The sequence below is a fragment of the Plectropomus leopardus genome, chromosome 5 (assembly GCF_026936395.1).
Source record: "Plectropomus leopardus strain MGB_pleo_1.0 chromosome 5, ASM2693639v1, whole genome shotgun sequence".
Taxonomy (NCBI): domain Eukaryota; kingdom Metazoa; phylum Chordata; class Actinopteri; order Perciformes; family Serranidae; genus Plectropomus; species Plectropomus leopardus.
The window spans coordinates 24789754-24810411 of NC_142180.1; the positions used below are offsets into that span (position 1 = coordinate 24789754).

The 20658-nt window shown below is 38.5% G+C and overlaps 1 protein-coding gene across 2 annotated transcripts; it reads left to right on the forward strand.

The window, feature by feature from the left end:
* The first annotated feature begins 10 nt into the window (after positions 1 to 10).
* Positions 11 to 20355, forward strand: LOC121937861 (C2 calcium-dependent domain-containing protein 4C). Of its 2 annotated transcripts, XM_042481162.2 has the most exons (7): positions 11 to 130; positions 386 to 432; positions 896 to 935; positions 3389 to 3589; positions 6798 to 6888; positions 11394 to 11608; positions 12482 to 20355. In XM_042481162.2, the coding sequence occupies exon 7, from the start codon at positions 12539 to 12541 to the stop codon at positions 13781 to 13783; it is 1245 nt and encodes a 414-aa protein (XP_042337096.1). In that variant the 5' UTR covers positions 11 to 130; positions 386 to 432; positions 896 to 935; positions 3389 to 3589; positions 6798 to 6888; positions 11394 to 11608; positions 12482 to 12538; the 3' UTR covers positions 13784 to 20355. The 2 variants fall into 2 exon arrangements, with proteins under 2 accessions (XP_042337096.1, XP_087933918.1); XM_088077792.1 differs by lacking the exon at positions 11 to 130 and having other exon boundaries at positions 172 to 432; positions 6798 to 11608.
* Positions 20356 to 20658: the final 303 nt, after the last annotated feature.

Here is a 20658-nt window from a genome sequence, read left to right on the forward strand (position 1 = left end):
TCTGATTTAATTTTTTTTTTTTGAAGGTTTTGGGTAAATGAGTTTTAAAGGTCTGATTGTCTCTTTTCTGTGTTCTCTTATAGACACTGAAATGGCGTGAGTGAATGAAACTCTGGGCGAGCTCTGAGCGGTAAGACTCGTGTTCTTCGCTCTCCACTTTCATGTAATGGTTCTTCAAAAACCTTAACTACAGTGTGAGGAAAGTACATGATGAGAGCTGTACACAGTAGTCACCCTGCTGAACTCAGAGGGTGGTGGAGACTTTTAAAGGATTTCCTGATGCTTTCCGTGGTTTTATCCAATACAAGAGGGAATTGGGAAACTACTTTTAAAGTGGTTAACATGGTTTCTTTTTCCTTGTCTTCTGTTTTCTTCTTTGCTCTAGAAAGTGCAAAGTCCTGGAAGACATGGGAAGACATTTCTGCATATTCTGTAAGTCCATGGCTGCTTCACTAGTTAATGTAGTGCTGCTTTGCCAGAGACGAATGCAAATCATCGCTCCTAATTTTCTTTTCTCTGCATGAAAGAAAACTTTTGATTGAAGTTTGAGATGCACAATAACCTAGCAGCATTTATCCATTATTAAAAGACCTACTGAGCCATAGACGTCATTTAAACATGCTTTTAAGTGAATGTTTAACACCAGAAATCTATCATAAACAAGTCACACATAAAATAGACTTAAATCAAACAAACTTTTAAAATATCTGTTGAACTAAAGGTTGAAGCCTTCTTGTGTTTCGTGTTTCCTGTCTGTTCAGCTTTACTGGAGACGGAGAGGACTGTTTTGTTTCACTAGCAGATAAAGTTGTTTTTGATAGATCCAACTTATTGGGCAATGCAGCTATTTTCAAGAAAGTAATAAAGGTTCCTGTCCATGTGTCTTTTCTCTCAGATGCTTTTAGGAATGAATGTGATCCTGCAGGAAAACTGAGGTGAGACGTTTGTTTGTTCTTGTCTGAATAACAAAAACACAAGAGGGCAATAACTTTTTCTTAGTGGAGACAAATGAGTTGATGTGACTTGGTCTTGTGTATATTTTTCCTCTGCTCTAATCCTTAATTTGTGTGAATTACATCTCTGTTTGTATACTATGTTCCTCTTGTGACTGCTTCCTGCCTGTGGGGGGCAGCAACAGCTTGTTTCTTTTTACATTTGAGCTGATCGTAAACGTGTGTGACAGCAAAGATACAAGGTGTAACCGAGCAGATTGGCTTGATTTCTTTCAAAAAGCAATATGGAAAGAAAGCAACTAAACAAGAAATGACCAAGAAACTGGCAAAAAGTTACAAGAAAATGATCTGAAAATAGATGTAAATTAGAAAAACAACCTGGAAATTACCTGAAAAGTGCAAAAATAAAACAAACAAAAAAAATATATAAATACAAACAATGAATACATACATTTCTGTAACCTCATCTAATTTTAAATGCATAATTATAATAATTTTTAAATATTGTTTTCTTGATATTTCCCTACAGTTAATTGATCATTTTCTAATGATTCTCTCTCTCGCTCTCTCTCTCTTTTTTTTTATTATTATTTTTTTTTAGATAATTTCAGGTCATTTTCTTGTCATTGTCATTGTTGCAATTTTCTGGACATTTCATGCCAGGTTGCATAGTGCTCTTTTTTTTTGTTTATTTTTAAGAAGAAATCAAATCAATTTTCTCATGTTTCATATTAACAATCACATTTCAGTTTAAATGCTTGTGAAAGGCGTCTGAGGGCTGCACAAGAAAACTGATGTCGATCCAGTTTTCAAGAGTCAAATTATCTTTGACATGCGTGCAGTTTTATCTCCTCTCATATTAACATCATTCCACTAGATGTGTATTTGTCTTGTTTTCTCAGCTCAAATCTCTGATTCTGTAATCTCCACCACAAGCTGAAGCCCAAATTGTTTCCCTGCCTTTGTTCTCCAGTAGGGGGCGCTGACATTTCCTTTAATACGCAGACACAGAGGGAAGGTAATATGGGCCATATATTTCACCCTCTCATCAAAGTGCCAAACTATCCGCAGGTTATTTCCACTTTTCCAATCACCCACTGTGACTCTGTGGACAGACCGCTGGTATAACTCACCTGCTGCACCCTTATATGCTGCTCCTACACGCGAGTTATAGGGTTTATTATCTCCACTTTCTTTCTGGTAAATGTGACCCCACCTATGCCTAATCTGGAAAATTAAAAACATCAATCTGCCCTAAAGGAAGTATAGGTGTACGCTGGTGTTTCAGGAAAACTGTGTGTGTAATCTTACCACACTGTAAAACCTGACAAGTTGATTTTACTTTTTTTTAAAAAATCAAGGAAATTGATGGTCTTGAAAAATGTGAGTAAATATAGCTATTAGTTTTAATTTATGTTTACTTCTACTTAAAAGTTAGTCATATTAACTTAAATTTTTGAAGTTGTTGCTACTTAAAAATGACAAGCTTAATTAAAAGTGATCTTTCTAAGTTTTAGCAACTTCTGTGAACTGAGTTTAACCCGCTTTATATTTGTATTCTGCTAGTCAGTCATATTTGTATTTTCTTAAACATGTTAACAAAACAGATCTTACAGATCGCCTAACTTTTTTATTGGCAAAATCCTCTGTCATGATCGAGTTCAGTCAGACTAACTTGGTATTGATGTGTATTGGAAATCACTGTGATCACCACTTTTATTGACATTTCTATATTTTAATTTATTTTTTTTAGTGGTTGACTGAGCTTACTTCTTTTGCTGACACTCGTAGACGACCTTCATTGATACTTTTTCTTTAAATTTTATTGCTGATCGGGATTTCTTTTAATCAATTTTGGTTGTGTGCTGCCATGATGTTCTGTGTGCATGTTTATTGTATTTTTAAATTCTTAGGTACCCCAAACTGCAGATCAAATTCCCCTTGAGGGGCAATAAAAGCTCTGAACTGAACTAAACTACTGAAGTTGCTAACACTTCAAAAGAACAAGGTAATTTGAGTTTTCATATTTAAGTTGCAACAAAACTTAGTAAATACAGCTAAATTTTGAGTAAACTTGGCAATTAAATGCAAAGATAAATTAAGATTAATAGTTCTATTTACTTTTTCAAGACAACAGGTTTCAAAGATTCTTTTAAATCAGATCAGCTTGTCAGATGTTACATTTTACTCCCTCTGCCCTGAGCTCCCAAGTCTTCCCATCCTTCTCTCCGCTCACAGATACAACAACTCCATTAAATTTGTTTCCTGTGGCGGCAGGTTTGACATTTTGCCCTGCATGTGTCCAATCTAAATGCCAGTTCGGTGGACCAGAATGAGGAAGCCGCTGAAATGATCCTGGCATTTGCAGGTTCTCTCTCTGTGGTTTCTTTCATACTTTGCACAGTGAAAAGGCTAACACTCTGTTTAAACTGCAGGGTGTAAACGTGGATCAGAGCCAGATGTTACAACCCGAGGCCCTCTCTCTCGCTCTGTCTGTGACCTCGTCCCACCTGCTCCAGCTGGCGGTTTGGCAGCAGACCTCTGGGCTTCAGCCGACTCAGAGCCCTCGGTGACCTGCGGGGAGCTGGACGTCCCGAGCAACGAGGGAACTGTGTGAACTGCAACAGACCGGAGAGGTGAGGAAATGTGAGATGAGAGGAGGAGAGTGATGGAGGAGAGGAGGAGGAGAGTCGGGGGTTGATCCATATGTCAGGATATGAGATGTCTCCAAGGCAACAGAAGTTGTGTGGAAGCGGGTTGGCAGGAAGAAGAAAGATGGATGGCAACAATGAGAGAGAGTGGGGTAAAAATGGACCCTATGACGTGTCGACCATAATGAGTGATCATTTGTGTTAAGAGTCACACACACACACACACACACACACACACTGTAAAATGGAACGACTGGGCAAAACCTGGAGGTGCAGCAGACCTCCCGCAGAGCTCAGTCTGGCGGTCTTGTTTCTACGTACCGGTCGCAACACGCACTTCCTGTCCTTCCAGGAAGACAATGAGGGAATTTCAGAAGACACCCAGCAGGAGGCCTAGAATTAGTTAAATTGCACCTTAATCAGCTGCAACATGAGAGTGATGCACTAATGAATGTTTCAATAATTATAATCCAATAATGTACATCATTATGAAATGGGCCATTCTCAATAATAAGTACTGTGTACTTTGGTTCTTAAAATATATTTTGATGTGAAGAAAAGGAGCGAGATCACTGGTTGCGCTGTAGACTATAATCCAATGAAGGTCAAAAACTTGTTGAGTGCTCATGTTAAACGGGAACCAACAGGATAGACAGGAAGGAAATCCAGGTACTCCAAAAGTGTGGAAAAACATGAAAAACTAGGAGGAATTAAAAAAAAGAAAAAGAAAAAGAAACTCCTTTATTCAGTGTTTATATGCGTTTAAGTCATCTGGTCTGTTTTGGAGAGGAAGAGATAATTTAGTGCCAAGTAAAAACCTAAACACTGAAGAAATTTAGGCATCGAGGTTGCATATACAAAGAACTCACTAGAAGTGAGGTTAAAAGACTGATTGGCGACCGTTCTCGTCCACCACACAGTGAATTCGAACTCTTACCCTCAGGGAGGCGTTACAGACTTGCGGCAGTGAATAGAAATATCTACAAGAAATCTTTTCCCCGTGTGCTGTCGAGGTGAAAATTGTACGTGGACTCGTACCTGTGATCATGAGACTTTGCTGCAGGTTTTTGCACAACATGAATAATTATTCATTGTAAATTATATTTATTTGAATGTGTATCACAGACCTATTTTTATACTTTTTACATGGAATGTGTTGCTGTCTTTTTAAAGATGTTTTTTTATGTTCTTAGGGCATGTCATTTATGTGTATTATGGGGAAACTAAAAGGCAGATTTTCACATTTGTAGACAATAAAGTTTCCCTTATTTTTCATTCTAACCAGGAAACATTTAAGTTGGTTGCAATCTGCACTCCTCATCGGAGATGCCATTAAATCCCCTAAAATCTTAAACACTGCGGTTTTTAAGTGACACTTGAATTATAATTTATTTGCTGTGTGAGAGTTTGTAAACGGTATGATTTGATACAGTTTTGCTGTTGTTTAATGTGGACCCTTATGACTACAATTTATCAAGAAGTTTTTCTGTTTTTGGATTTTTCTTCCACCGGGGAGATATAAAAAAAAAACAAAGTTTTATTCCACACGGGGAGAGTAATTTATACACAAATGGTTGTTTGGGGGGGGGTGAAGTATTCATTCAAGTACAATACTTGAGTAAATGTACCACTTTACGCCACCGGTAGCACAGTTTAACTAACACTGGTATTGCTGCCTTTACTTAAGTCAAAGATGCGATTACTTTTCTTCCAGCAGTAGTTACATTCGTCTATCCACCGAGAGAACGAGCGAGTTGAGCCACTCTGAAACACTTCTGTATTGTTCACTGAGGAACTGCACTTGGGTAGTTTCGGGTTTGTTATAGGCTCAGCGCTCCTCACATTTTCAGGCTGACAGAGATGCAAGGTTCGGCCTCTTAATGAGAGCAGAACAGACACATTAACCTTTTCCCTGGCTCTGCTCGTCTCAGATGCTGAAGATTCACAGACGCTTGTGTACCGATCTCATTATTTCGTAAAGGGAGCTGTTAACAGTGTGAGCATGGAGTACGATGACATTCATTTAATCCTCAGCAGATATTCTTTCCATTTTAATAAACTTACTTATTTTTTCATTTATGTTGTATTTATAAAGTGGTTTTTAATTTTTAAAAAATTAAATAAAGGATATTTATCCTGTAAAAACACCTTGGGTTCTATAGTGAGCTGTAGTTTTGAAGCATTAGTCCTTCAAAGACAGAGATCGTGCTGTAGAGTCGCTACTAAATCCCTTTTTTACGCCGCCTTTGCACTCTTACACAGATCCAAACAACAATGGTATCGTGCCGCTCCAGTGTGTGATTTTAAATAGCATGCCAGCATCATGGAACCAAAAGAGGTGTGACAGGCATGATGTTAAACACAACAGTTTTGGCCTCTAGTGTAACATATAACACATGAGTTGGCAGCACTTTGTAAACAATAACAATCGGCGGATTTTGCTCTCAAATCTCTTCGTCTCCCTAATTAGTGGACATTTATGCCTACCATTATCACGCCAGTTTGATAATCCATAAAGACCTTTTTCAAGCACTTGTTCCTATTTTTAATTTATTATTTACAAGTAGTTTTTGTAGACATGGGGAAAACACTAGACTTTTTAAAGCTCTAATGCAGAAAATATATGGTGCATTATTAAACATCTACATAAATCATCATCAAAAAGTTATTTCATACAGACCTCATACAGTGTTTTCTCTGTTTTAGGTTGTGGTTACGCAAAACAAACAATTTGAAGATGTGACTTTGATTCTTTGGAAACTTGGATGCGCATTTTCTCCTGAACAACTGTACTCAAAGAAAATCAGTTGCATCATTAAGTAAACTAATCTTGTCATCAGTGAGTCTTAGGGAAGTAAAAATTGCAAAACTGCTGCTGATTCTGATTTTTTTTTAGCACTGAAACCTTTTAAAATATGTTTCAGGGGAGCGTCGTGATGGATTGAGTGTCTTAAGGATGTTGAGTGAGCGTTGGCTGGCTTTAGCTGACAGACAGCAGTGGGTGAGGGCTCGAATCTGTTTCTGCAATCTATATGGTAAATGGTTCATTTCACAGGTTGATTACATCAGACAATGACCCCTGAGAAGACCTCAGAAGGCGAGGCGTGTAATTATCTCCACTCAGAGCTGGAATAGCTGACATGGTTCTCATGCCATACTGAAAGTGTCCTGATGTGTGTCCTGGTCGCTGTAGGTTGAACTGCATTATCTGGGTTCACTTTCATCACCTGGCGAGGAATGTGATGTCACAGGTTTATCTTCTCTCCGGAGCCGGATTTCTACATGTGAGTATTTGCACATACGCACAGATAAACAGACATGTTTGCATGTGGGCTGGTAAATGTTGAATGTGTGTGCACGTCTGTTGGATTGTTTTTGAATGTCGAGACAAATGTCATGCAAACCTACTTACTGTTACGTTTGCAGTGTGTTTCTGAGAGCGTGTTTGGGTGGAGGCTGATCTTTCAGTTGACTTTGCTGCCACCACCTTAAGTCTCTAAAAACAACATTCATATGTTTGCTTTTCTCACCTGTGTGAAGTGAGTGAGGCCCCACTCGAAAAAATAGATCACATATTTCCAGTAGTAAAATGTAATTAAGTTCATTTACTTCAGTGCTTTACTTGTACTTGACTATTTCGATTTTATGCTACTTTTTACTTCTACTCCACTCCATCTTGAAGGGAAATAAGGTACTTTTACTCCACTACATTCATTTAGTTACTTTACAAATTCTTATTATTAATACAAAATAAAATCAACTAGTAAATTGTGGTGTATTAATATAAAATAGGTTAGAGATTACTGGTTATCCTGTTAAAAATGTAATGAGTTATGTTACAGTTTTAATTACTTTATTTTATCAAATACTTTTTGATTACTGAAACAAATGTTTTAAATGAGGCAATAAAACTTAAAAGACCTAAAAACACAAGTGCATAAAGGTTCTGCTCAAATTTGTCACTAACATTTTGATTAGTAGCTGTAAATTAATTACATTTTTTTTTCTCAGTAACTTTAACTGATTACAGTTACATTCTTTTGTGTTTTAATTACTGTAACTTGTTAATCCCCAACACTGGTTAATAGATACTTTATAGATTCTGAATTTTAATATAAAAATAAGATTAACCAATAAATTCTGATGTATTAATATAAATTAAGCCACCTAGCAAAATCTGAAATAATAGAAATAAGCTCCAGTGTCACCAGCTGCAACATTATCAACACATCATGCATCAGTAATTCTAATCCAGTGTGATTATGTTATTCTGAAATGGGCCAAATTCTACATAAAGAGTACTATTTTTATCATTACTTTTAATTATAAAAGATCCAGGTATTCTTCCACTACTGCATGTTTCTTTGCATCAATCAGGATTTTAGCAATATTCCAATCAAAAGTCCCATGATAACAGTTTTGTGGTTGTTTGGTCAAAACACACACACACACACACACACACACACACACACACACACACACACACACACACAGAGTCCTGATTAAGCAGATCAGCTGACTTTTACACACATGTTAGCGATGTGTCTCCACAGATAGAAATGTGCACCAGCTGGTTTGTCCACCTCTTGGGCCAGACTAAATTATGTAGACAAATTCCAAGAGTCTGCTGTGGAAAATTGCTGTGCAGCAGATGCAATGCAATGCTTGGAGGAGTGTAGATACAAGAGTGCAATATAGGCTACAAGGATTAAAATAACAGCTGACAAGCAAACTTATGGCAAATATCAAAAACAGTACATAGCAAATATAACAACTAGATGATTGGAAGGTGCAAATATAACAACAGCTAAGGTGCAAATAATACAAATATAAATACAAAAACATAAAATATATACAATGACAAAGACCGTTCACCTGATCACAAGTTAATTATTTTGTTATCTTGGGATACATCATACCTTCCTGAAATTTATACGAATATGAAGGTTTAAGTGTGCGGTGCAACTTACATTCAGCTTTTCAGACAAATAAATACACAATAAAAATCCACAAACTGCTAAGAAAATTAAAACTCACACTTATTTTCCTTATTAACCAGTGAAATACAACTGTGCACCTTTTGAATTCAACTATCTCTCTTTCTGGCAAGAGTGATGAGGCTTAATTACCTCCTTAATTAATCATAAAACACACTTCATTAAAACTCAACAGAAACAAACAAAAAAAAAACATCCAAATGGTCTTGGGTACTCTTGCTAGGAATCTAGTTAGTAAGTCCGCTGTTCTAACAATCCCCACCTACGGTTTGGTTGAAATAAATCCTTAATTAACCAAGTTAGATGTAAAAAAAAAAAAAAAACATGCCGTTTTTCCCCACGGTCTCTCTCTGCCGTTTCTAGCCGCCAGCTGTTTACAGTCCTTTCACTTCTCCTTACACCACGAGGTGTCTTTCAGCTCAGTTGACTGCTCCACCAGTAGAGACTGGAGACTGAGCTTTAGTGGTGCGTGCTGTGCACCACACCAATAAGTATAATAGAAAAAGGAGCACCTGTATTTAGAACGGTGTTGAAAAACATACCATTGGTATTTCTAAATTACCTGGTATATCATTATACCATGATACTGATCAGATAATACTGATAAGGTTAACTGAAACTCACAGAGTTATTCTTTTATTGGTCCAAATAAAGATTCATCGGAAGTAAAAGTTCTCTACATCAGCTGGGCTTTGAAAAAGGCTGAAATTTTACTCTATTTTCATTTAATCTTAATTTAACCAGGAATAGTCCCATTGAGATTCAGAATCTCATTTTCCAATGCAGTCTTGTCCGAGACAGCAGCATGAGGAACTTCTCATTTAAGAACAAACAGACTAAAAACACAACAGCAAAAGTAACAAAGAGCAATAAAAAAGTCACACACAAGCAACAAGCAGCAAACGTAAAACAAACAGCCAATTAGCAGCGTTTAGAGACCGAACATGTGCATTCAGTGTTCAAAAGATCCTTAATGCTGTTTTGAAAACCTCCCAGACTGATAATAGAGTCTAGTCTAAGGTGACTCTGCAGCAGACACCTAGATGACGGTGCAAAAACTCTAAAAGCACTTTCACCATAGACAGTGCAGGCTCGAGAAAGAACATTAAAAAACAGTCCATGTGACCAAAAGTTGCAACTCCAGATAGTTTTAGGAGACAATAGAGAACATAAGTAAGATAAATTCATCTAGTTCTCCATCTCAGTGAAGCAGAGACAGGCAGCGCTGACGCCTTTCCCAGGGCTTTTCACATTAACTGTTTTTATCAGCTGTTTGTAAAGCTTCTGTCCTCGCTGTCACCAGCTATTGACTCTCACAGCTGAAATCAGGACATTTTTAAATCCCTTATTGTCAAGTCAATGCAGCGCAGCTATTGGCTCCGAGCAACTGATCTCTGATAAAGCAGCCGCTGTGTCCCTCTCAGTCCACAGGGTTACATGGCAGTTGACTCAAAAATCCAAGCAATCTGGACAAATAAAGTGCTTTTTTGTCCTGCAGATCAATGAAGTCAGTGGGGCCCTCCTTATTTTAGACAGGAAAATGTATTTGTTGCCATAGCAAAGTTTCCAGGGAAACTGATCAGTCGGTTGAAACCCGAAGACAGAAAAAAGAAAAAAAAAAAACAGGAGAAGCTGCAAATCGAATTTAAGCACACAGGTGCATGTGCTCCACCGTGCAGTATTGTCTGCTCAGCTGCGTGCGCTTTTCCAGGTCAAACAATCTTATTTTATTTGATGATTTATTAACTGACACACAAAAGCTCTGTGCTGTCGGTGCAAGTGGGGAAAAAACAAATTTGCCTCTTTTCTGATGAGGCTTGAGCCGCAGGAACAAAGTGTCACGTCTTTTTTCTCGGTCGAAAGCTTGATTTCAGAGAAAGAGTGACGTTAGGCCCAACGATTGACGCAACAGAGTGAAATCAATTAACTGTTTTTAACCCTGGGGACAACCAGATGAGTAAAGCAGAGTAACTGTGAGATTTTATACCCAAATTATGAGACTGAGTACATGCAAAGCAAACATTTCTGTAAGTCGGGGGGCACTGGGTTGGGACTGTGTTTTTTCTTTCTTTTTTTCTTTTTAATATCATGAATATCTCCAGAGCCACAAATACTTTGCCCCGAGCTTCCCTAAGTGACTGGGAGAAATGCACGACCCTCCTTCCACCATGAGTAACCATATTTCACAGTTTATGTCAAGAAAATTGCCTGAAAATCAATAAAAAGAAAAAAGTAAAAAAAAAAAAAAGAAAGTCTTAAAAGTTAAACATGACTAAGAATGAGTGCTTTAGTACGTATAAGAATACTGTAATATAATTTCAAATATATAGTGGTAATTATAAATATGGTTTTTTCCTAGCTTTTTTTCGTTTTTCCCCAAGACATTAAAAAACAATAATTTTCTAAATCTGCTACTTTTCTTGCCTTTTTCCTAAAAAAAAACCTCACCAATGTTATCACAGTCCAGTGCTTTAAATACTTGTGAAGGGCATCTGAAAGCAGCACAAGAAAAGTGTTGTCACTCCTGGTTTCAAAGGTTTAAACCAACTTGCGCGCGTTTAAAATAAATCCAAAAGACCATTTAAAGTTGTATGTCCACTCCTAAACAAAAAAACTCCCTCCCCAGTGCCTTAAAAAAATTGCCTCCCCCGTTTTGCATCCTCCCCTCCCCTCTTATAAATACAGAACAGTCCCTAAAACATCATGATTTGGAGCAGTCGCTGCAGGTTAAAAACATTACAGCCACCTGTCAGCTTCCTCTACCTCTGATATGTAACCAGTGTGTTTTCCAGTTGGTTCTGCTGGGAAACACGGAAACGCACAGGTTGATCTTATTGGTCAGCTGCAGCCCGGAGCCGTCTATAAAGCGCACTGCAGGCGCTCCGGAGCTGAGACCGTGTGAGGGCGCAGAGCAGCGCCGCGGAGCGCACAGGCTTACCCGGGGAGAAAACACCTGTTACTGCCGGAGTGAGGGGACAAAGACGAGCGTGTGTCTTTCTGTAGTGCTGTGAGTATGTTATTTATACATTTCTGCAGACAGGAGCAGTGTGTTAAACCCTTTATGATGTTTTTTTTTTTGTTTGGAAAACGGAGTGGTGCGCAGTTGGAGGAAGCCTTGCACCTGTTGCAAGGAATTTTCGTTAGTAACTTTTATATTTCAACTTTTTTTTTTTTGCTTAAAACTAATTCATTCATTTGATATGCAGAAGCAGAAAGATCATTTTAGGAATATTAATATATTTTAATTTGGCAAAATCGTCTAAAAAATATTTTTTATGACGTTCCTTGTAGTTTTTATATTTTTTTAGCACAAGGGGAAGCCAGAAGTAAATTTGATTTTTTTTTTTTTTTTTGTAATTTAAAATGCATGCAAACAAAGGGGGAGCACACATTTTATTTTAATACAATGCTGATAAATGATTAAATAAAGATTGCAACTTGTTTATTCCTAGACTTATTCTATTTAAACTACCTGTAAATCTGTGTAAAACCATGCAAATGTTGTAATATAGTTGAATTTTGATTGATTTTGTAACATTTGTCTGTTCAAAGACTTCACATTGCTGCCTGTTGAGACATGTTTTCTGTTAGGTCCCCTTTCCTAAAACAAGCAGTTCTTCAAACAAAGCCTTCTTTCAAGCTATAGTATCGTTGCCAGAGCTTTTACTCCGCACCATGTGTGGCTCCCTAAATTAAACTTGGATTGAGCAAACTGCAATATTTTCTGTTTATTCTGTCTCCATCCTTTAAGTACTTCAAGTTTCATCATAGTCTGCATCATCAGAGCAACACCTTGGTTTTATTTTTATCTCTCTGCTCCCTCAGGAGTTACCATCCTCTGATCATTTGCATCTCCCCCTCTGTGTGTTATTAATTTCAGACACACCTGACTACCTTGACTCCACACAGCCCACACATCCCACTGCCTGGTGGGACCATGTGGGTTCTGGATAAGATCCGCGGGTCGGTGGAGACCGGCGTGCTGCGTCAGGGAGAAAACGGAGACAAGAAAGGTGTCGCCTACAGCAACGTCCTCACCCCCGACAAGATCCCAGACTTCTTCATTCCTCCGAAGCTAGTCACTGGACCCCCAGAACCTGAGATTCCTAACGTAAAGCCCAAAGAAGGACTGCAACCCTCGACTTCAGAGCAAACAATCGGCAGTGGGAAGAAGATCAGCAGCCCAAGAAGTCCGCGCCTGGTGGCCAAGCTCGCAGGAGACACTAAGAATTTGCTGAGAGCAGCGAACCGTCACATCATACAGATAGAGAGTGCTGATGATGTCGGAGACACCAATGCAGACCCCCAGTCGCAGACGGCAATGTCCCTGCCTTATGTGCCCAAGACTCAAACACCTTATGGTTTTGCGACTCTAAAGGAGAGCCCACACACTCGCCGTAAAGAGTCCCTGTTCCACTGCGAGCTCACCAGTCCCATCACCTCCCCGAACACCCAGAGAAAGATCCAGGGGAGAAGCAGTGAAGGGGGGAACCACCTGAACCCAGCTGACTGCAACACTTCTCACATAAATCCGTATCGGTACTTCAGTGGAGGGGAGAGTGACACCTGCTCCTCGGCCGAATCCTCTCCCTTTAGCTCTCCACTGCTCTCCCGCTCCGCCTCCCTGCTCAAGATCTTCACCCACGAGACGCAGGCCAAAGTCGTCAAAGCCAAGCGGACGTTTGCTCGCCACAGCTCCCTCTCCACAGACGAGTGCAGCTCAGCCGAACCCAGCCCCAACATTCAGCGACGGCTTCACGTCCCCTCCTGCCACGGCGCTGGTGCGTCAGACCACGGGCTCACTCGGGAGCACACCATCAACCTGCACAAAGGTGGGTCGGTGAGGATCAGCGCCAACTACGACTCCAGCACGTCCCGCCTGCTCATCCGCGTCCTGGCAGCGGAGAGTCTTTACGACAAGCACTTTGACATCAAGAGCATCAACTGCTGCGTGTCCGTCTACCTGAACCCGGGCAAGCTGCAGAAGCAAAGGAGCAACATCATCAAGAACAGCCGCAACCCGGTCTTCAACGAGGACTTCTTCTTTGACTCGATAAGCTCGGTGCAGGTGAAGAACCTGTCGGTGAAGTTCAAGGTGGTGAACAAAGGCACGAGCCTCAAGAGGGACAACCTGCTGGGAGAGCGAGAGGTGCCTCTGACAAAGCTGCTCTCGGGAGTTTAAAGTCGTGGGACCTGGAGATCAAAGAGGCAAAAACAAGGACACTTAAATTAGATGTTTGCACTGGTTTCTATTCAACTGCCCTTTTTCATCCACTAGATGAAAACAGTGAACATTATGATGAAGGGCGAGAATAAGGAAGGGTTTCCAGTAATTGAAATATACTCCCAGAGGGAAAGAGGAGCTTTCTTCTAAGATCTGAAAACACTGCCGAGCTCAGAAAATGAACCTGTTGATTGATGAAGGATTTATGATGGTCAAAGTTTGCCCAGTTCCTTCATCCAAATAATGAATGCTCATTAGACCCGGCCAGTCTTGACAGCAACAGATGATTTGACAGATGAAAGGGTTTTTTTCAGCACGTATCTCCCTGCCAACTTCCTGAGCCATTTCTGGTTCAAAGGTTGGACGACACCTGTGCACCAGACCGTCTCGGTGTCCTTGGTCATGTGCGGCATGGTTTTATTATTGTAATATGATCTGAATCCACAGCAGCACAGGATGTGATTCTGCATCAGCTGCAGTGTGCGTTCAGCACAAAGATGCTTTTGTGAATTGGAGCTTTGAAGCAGCACTACATCCTGAGGTGCAAATGACCCTTTCATCCCAGTTGCCATGGCCCCACCTCCTATGGGGGAGAGTGAGGGACAAACAGAGCAGCGACAATAGTCACATTTACATGCACATGATAAAAATAGAATTAAAAAAAGGAAAGTCATATGATCTGATAATGTCAGTGTATTTCTGTATACTAAGAAAGTAGAACTCCGGTAAGATTTGTGTGCCACAAAAAAGTTTTGTAATTTTTTTTTAAATTAAAGTAACATTAAAGTTAAAGGTTCCCCATGGAGTTTTCTATTTAAAGCATTTTATTGAAATACATTTGCACAATGCATTAGCAAATATATACAAATAGAAATTATTGGTAAATATACAAATGCAATATGAAGATAATAAGTGCATTTACGAAACTAATACAGACACCATTCTCTTTTAGGATTTATTTAAAAAAAAACATGATAGAAAAAAAGAAGGAGAACACAACAACAAAAAGAGACAACCTAACCAACGTAGACACCCAAACCCTGCTTGTAAACTAACAAACATTCAGGCTTTGTCTACATGTATACAGATATTTTAAATCAGATTTTTTTCCCCTTTCTGTCCACATGACATTTGACGTTTCACCTCCTCCCAAAACTCTGTTCGTGTTTGGATGAGAGGTCAAAACATAAAGAAAAATATACATTTTCAAAGATATCTGTATAATAGTAGACAGGGCCTTAGGGCTCATTTAAACTCAACTTAACATACGCAGACGTACGCAGTCCTCTGTCCGTACTCTGTGTCCATTTTGTCCGTATTTGTGCTGTTAGATACAGACGAAACTGAGCAGTTACACCAGAGATTGTAGAGGCGATGTAGCATAGTTCAGTAAGAAACACACAGAAATTTACACAGGATGTAAACTGCGGCATCGTGTGCACAAAACAAACCTCACACAATAATTACTCCACAGCACTACTGGTGGTCAAAAACTCCACGGGGCCCCTTTAAAGTCTATTTTTCTTTTAACAGATGAAGAATATTTCAACCTGTTTCTTATGCAAATCAATTTTTGAAACATTTTAACACTTTGTCATCGTAGATGTACAATGACAAATAAATGTTTGGTTCCTCTCAGGCTGACAGCTACGCCCAAACATAATAAAACATGAAATGAAAGTTACAACATAAAGTCAAGATAAAAACAAGGTAAAAACCACAAATAATGACAAAATAAAACAGTGACAAATAACTCTGACCGTAAATGGTAATAATAATGAGAACATGAAGTGAAATATCAATTAAAAAATGGCAGCCGCGGGTTTAAAGTGCATTGTGGCTCAAGTTGTTGCATGATATAGAGTACTACTACGACTCTCATTGGAAACAGGTCGAAATATTCTTCCTGCACTTTAAAAAAAACAAACTTTAAAATGAAATTATAGACAGAAATTCATGCAATGTGAGGTACGTGGTTTTTAATGTCTTCAGTAGCCACCAGTTCTATCTTTAACTGCATGAAATCGAACTCGCTGAATCAATGAATGTGGAGAAGATAAAAGTGTTTGCAGGATATATGAGAAAATCCCTTCCTTTATTTATAGATACTTAATTTCTGTTTGGTTGAAATCTCATGAGCTTTATGAACGACCTGTGTGCACGTCACACATGCTCCAGTGTGGGCACCTTGATTAAATCTTGTGCAACCAGGCAACAAGCTCTCGCCACATCTTCACTCTGCATTCAGACTGGTTGGCGACGCCGTCACAGTTATTCTGCACAGATTCTCAACAGCAAGAGCAACTGAGAGGCTGAGTTTAGGAGTTTATAGTCACAGCCTTTCAGCTTTAGTCAAACATCAGATATTTCTCTATTTCTGTCTTAAAGTAGCACCTGAAGGGCAGGATTTTACAGCTTTCCCTTCTTTTTGGTTAATTTTCTTAGCAGTGGGACGAGAAAAAAAGGTGATGAAAAGTCCCACTTTTTTACAGTGTAAATGAAACACGTCCGTCATGTAAACAGAATTCAACAGTCGTCAGTTTATGCAACCAGGCTGCTGCCTAGTATTATTGGCAGTGGACAAATACCGTGATTGTGTGCATGCAAATGTATTAAATGTCTCATATGAGAAGAACAGAGCACTCGAGTCACAGTGCAGAGAACCAGTTGCATGGCACCAATATGTCACTGGTGTTTGCATGATGTGCTCAAAGTTTTATGAAACCCCAAAGCCTTACGATGTACTGTTTGTGAGTGTGTGTGTGAGAGAGAGAGAGTGTGTGTTTTGATTAGCATGACATTTTGTCCAAAGTTGTTGTTTTTCTATGTACATGTAGTATTTTGTAAAATGCTTTTAAATGGTTTGAAACGTGTTGGGTTTGTACTGTATAGATAGTTTCTACATTTGTCAGCGAAATGCCAATTATGCACCAGCAGCGAGTGAGAAGTGCTGATGAGAGGCATTTTAATTATGTCTGTTTCTATGAAGCCCTGTGGGGAAGGAGGCAAAAAAAAAGAAAGACAGAAAGAAAGAAAACAAAGCAACAAGAAAAACAATAATACACTGTAATCTCACATGCTGATCTTACTTTTTAAAAAATCTAGAAAACCAACTGCCTTGATAAAGGTATGTAAATATAACTTTTAGTTTTGATTTATGTTTATTCTGTATCCAATCTTTAAGTTTACTTAAATTTAGTTGTATTACTTAATTTTGTGAAGTTGTTGCAACTTAAAAGTGTCAAGTGAATTAAGTTTTTCTTTCTAATTGATAGCAACTTAAGTTTCTATGTAAAGCAATTTAGCTGGACTTCACTGAACAGTTTTATGTATTTTGTGTCACGACAAAAAGGATTTTGCATGTGGAGGAGTTTGGATGTCTGTAAGTGTTGCAAGTTCTGTTTTGTTAACATGTTTAAGAATATACACGTGTGATTGATTGTTTGCAACCAGCAGAATACTGATTAATAGCACTATTTTTATTGTTTTTACAGTTTCAGTTCATGTGCATAATATGCAAGTTTGATGGATTGTTTCATCCATTTCGTAGCCTGGCTGAAACTTTTTTTGGGTATTGATGTTTGTGATAAAACGGCTTTACGTGGAGTCCTGTTGAAATCTTAAGTAAAGTCAAAGAGAAAGATTCGGTCTGAATATTTAGTTATTTGTTTGTTTTTTTAAAGATTTTTTTTAAAGGCTTAAAAGTGGATTTGCTTTGATATATAACCAAAATAATAATTATTATTTCGTTTGCGTCCACAAACACTAGTCTTGTCTTAAGATGCTCAGAATAGCGTTTGGCTGAAATGAAAATAATTCTGCAAACTGATCATTCTTTGTTGCCCTTACGTTAGTTATCATAAGCAATCAGTTTCCTGAATACTAAAGAGTAAATGCAACTGTTCAGCCAAGCCAGAGTTATTGGCTTTGATTAAGTTGCCATCGCATAAAAAAGAACAAGTTAATTTACCTAAAGGAAATATAACAAAATTTTAAGTAAAACGTATATATGGAAAGTACACGTAATGTGAGAATAGTTATATTTGCTTTGGTTTCTCAGATTATTTGAGTAAGATGAGCTTGTCAGATTTTGCAGCGTGTGTGTGTGTGTGTGTGTGTGTGTGTGTGTGTGTGTTTCGACATTAAAACAGCAGCTCTCGCCTCTTTGAGCGGACGACTACAGACAGAAAAGAGACATCAGAGTGATGCAAATGACTGCGGTGTCTGACACACTGCCCCAAAGCTTGGGTTTAATTCTGAGAGGATTACTCTCGCCTGGTGTTTGTAGCTCACTTGTTGCACTGTTCTTGATATAAGCTCTATATACGTTACTCACAGTGACGCTGCTGGTTGGCTCTGTTATGGTGTGAAAGTCAGTGATCTGTTGTAAACATACAGTGCCTGCTCGTACAGTTATTGTATTTTCTACTCAGACTTCCTACACCGTCGTTACTGAACCCTTCCTGAGGTTCCTTCTAGCATGACTAACATACTTCAGTAGTACCCGTGATGAAATTCAGTGGATTCATATTGTGCAGTCCTTGTGCTCTGATTCTAGATGAGGATTTGCTGCCGACGCGAATGTTTCTAACGATATCACCAGATGTAAGACCTGAAATTTGGGTGATGTGTTCTGCAAACTGTCCAACAGAGTCCTGTTGTTGATATATTAATAATTGCTTTGACTGTTTTCATGTGGCTTATCATTGAATGGAAATACAGGGAGAAAAAAACAATAAACAGTCATATGACTACATCTGGCCAGGCCTTGTCACAAATTCACATTCTGCAAATGGTTGGACCAGTAAATATATCTAAAGGCTTATATCTTAAGTTTTTCTTTGACTTTCTTTCTTTGCCGCAAACTCAAAAAAAATCTGCATATATACATATATAAGCCCATTTTTGACTTAGAGTCATATTTCATTTCCTGCTTTTAACTGGTTTCAGTAAAGATAGAAACTGGAGAAAAAAATTAGGCATTAAGTTTCACATTTGACTCCATAGCAGCACAGAGTTGCATCACTTTTTGCTGTCATGAGCAGGAGATTTGTGATGAACTGGTTTGTGTACATTTTATTGCTCTTGCGATAGATTTTGAGCTGAGCTAGAGGCTCAGTGCACATCTCTAACATAAATATACTGGACAATGTTAAGAGCCCCAGTATTCCCACTTATAAAATGAAACAGTCCCATATTTTTCCCCTGTGATTTGTTGAACTATCTTAAAAAAAACAAAACATCCTGATAAACAGTCAGTTATCCTGTGCTGCGTTCATATGACTTTCAAAGTTTAAACCTCAGCTTATTGGTTTATTTTCTTTTGAAAAAATTGCTAAAAAGAAAATGAGTATCTTAATAGAGAGAGAAAAATTATGTTCTTTTTTTTTACCTTTTTTGTTGCTAAATTTCAGGTAATTGAAATTTAGAAGTGTAACTTTTAACTTCTTACTGTGTTTTTTGACATAAATCAAGCCAATTTTCTAACCCCAGCAAAATGAGTAGTTTACTATCTGGATTTTATCTCTTTGGTCTGATAACATTTCAAAAGTCTAAAAGAGAAACACAATTAAATAATTTATCCCCATTTACGTTAACAGCTCTGCCGGCGAAAGTCTCTGATGCAGCTGCTCTACCATGAATGTGGAGAAACTGGGTAATTCTGTACACAGGAAGATGAACTTTTTTTTGCTTTATGCGCCACTGTGCAACTTTCAGTGATAGAATGACAAGTTACAGTTTTACAGAGTTTCATTTGTGATAGCATAGTGACTTAATCTTAGCAACAAAAATACAAACTACCCTTTTAAAGGTGTTCTGAAAACAGAAATTTTAGACAAGTGGGATTTTTCACCTGTTGACGGCGTTAATGCAATGTCAGAATTTACCCTCTGAGGACCATGAATATGTATACCAAATGTTATGGCAATTCGTTTTTATACATTGTTGTGTTGTACCAACAAACAGACATCACATCCCCGGAGTCAGGCTGATAGTGCGGTATTTTAAATGTTGACCTTTGTTTGATCCACAGAGGATTTACCAGATTTACTTTCCCATTACCCAGCCGGCAGGTGGAAGTCAGTCCCTGTATCCCTGCACTCGATAGCTGTTTAATTAAATAAGAGGCAGAGGACTGATAACATTTAAAATGAGAATTGAGTGAAGTGTTAGTGTGTGTGAGAGACTGAGAGTGGGGATCAGCTGGATGTTGTATTTAAGTGACAGTCACAGCTGAATGAATGTTCAATGAACTGTATATATGCTATATAAGTGTCCCTCAAGTCTCCCTGTCTTGACAGGATCTCTCTGAAAACTGAAAAGTGCCCATCCGCTACTTGACACTGAAATCTCTTCATTTCTGCACAGACTTAGATAACAATGGAAGCTGGATTTCACGCTCTGTTGCTGTTCTTGTTGTGTGTCCGGCCTGTGCAAGTAGTTTTTACTGTGATGCTACAAACACTAACAGCTGTTTACTAATTGTGTTTATGGGTGTGAAATACTTACATTAAAGGAAAAGTTCCACAGCATCTCTGCATATGTCGTTATTGATTTACGGTTCATCACTGCACTTATTTTTAGATGAGGTGACGATATCTGTATTAAGTGAGTAGAATTACAAAGTGTTAATATTGCAATATTAACACTTTTAGTCTTATTCTTGGTAGAGAACTTTAACCTTCTGAAGTACAATACATTAATTAGCACTTTTGTCCACATGTCAAATGTCAGCGTGCAGTCTGACTTCCACGTAATAAGTTTCCTCACCACAATCATGCCAAGTGAGTCATGCCGAGTTTCATACTTTTCTGCCAAAGACACAGTGATTA

Bases quoted from the DNA above. Each gene is read 5' to 3' on its own strand.
- LOC121937861 (XM_042481162.2), top strand. From the start codon at position 12,539: ATGTGGGTTCTGGATAAGATCCGCGGGTCGGTGGAGACCGGCGTGCTG.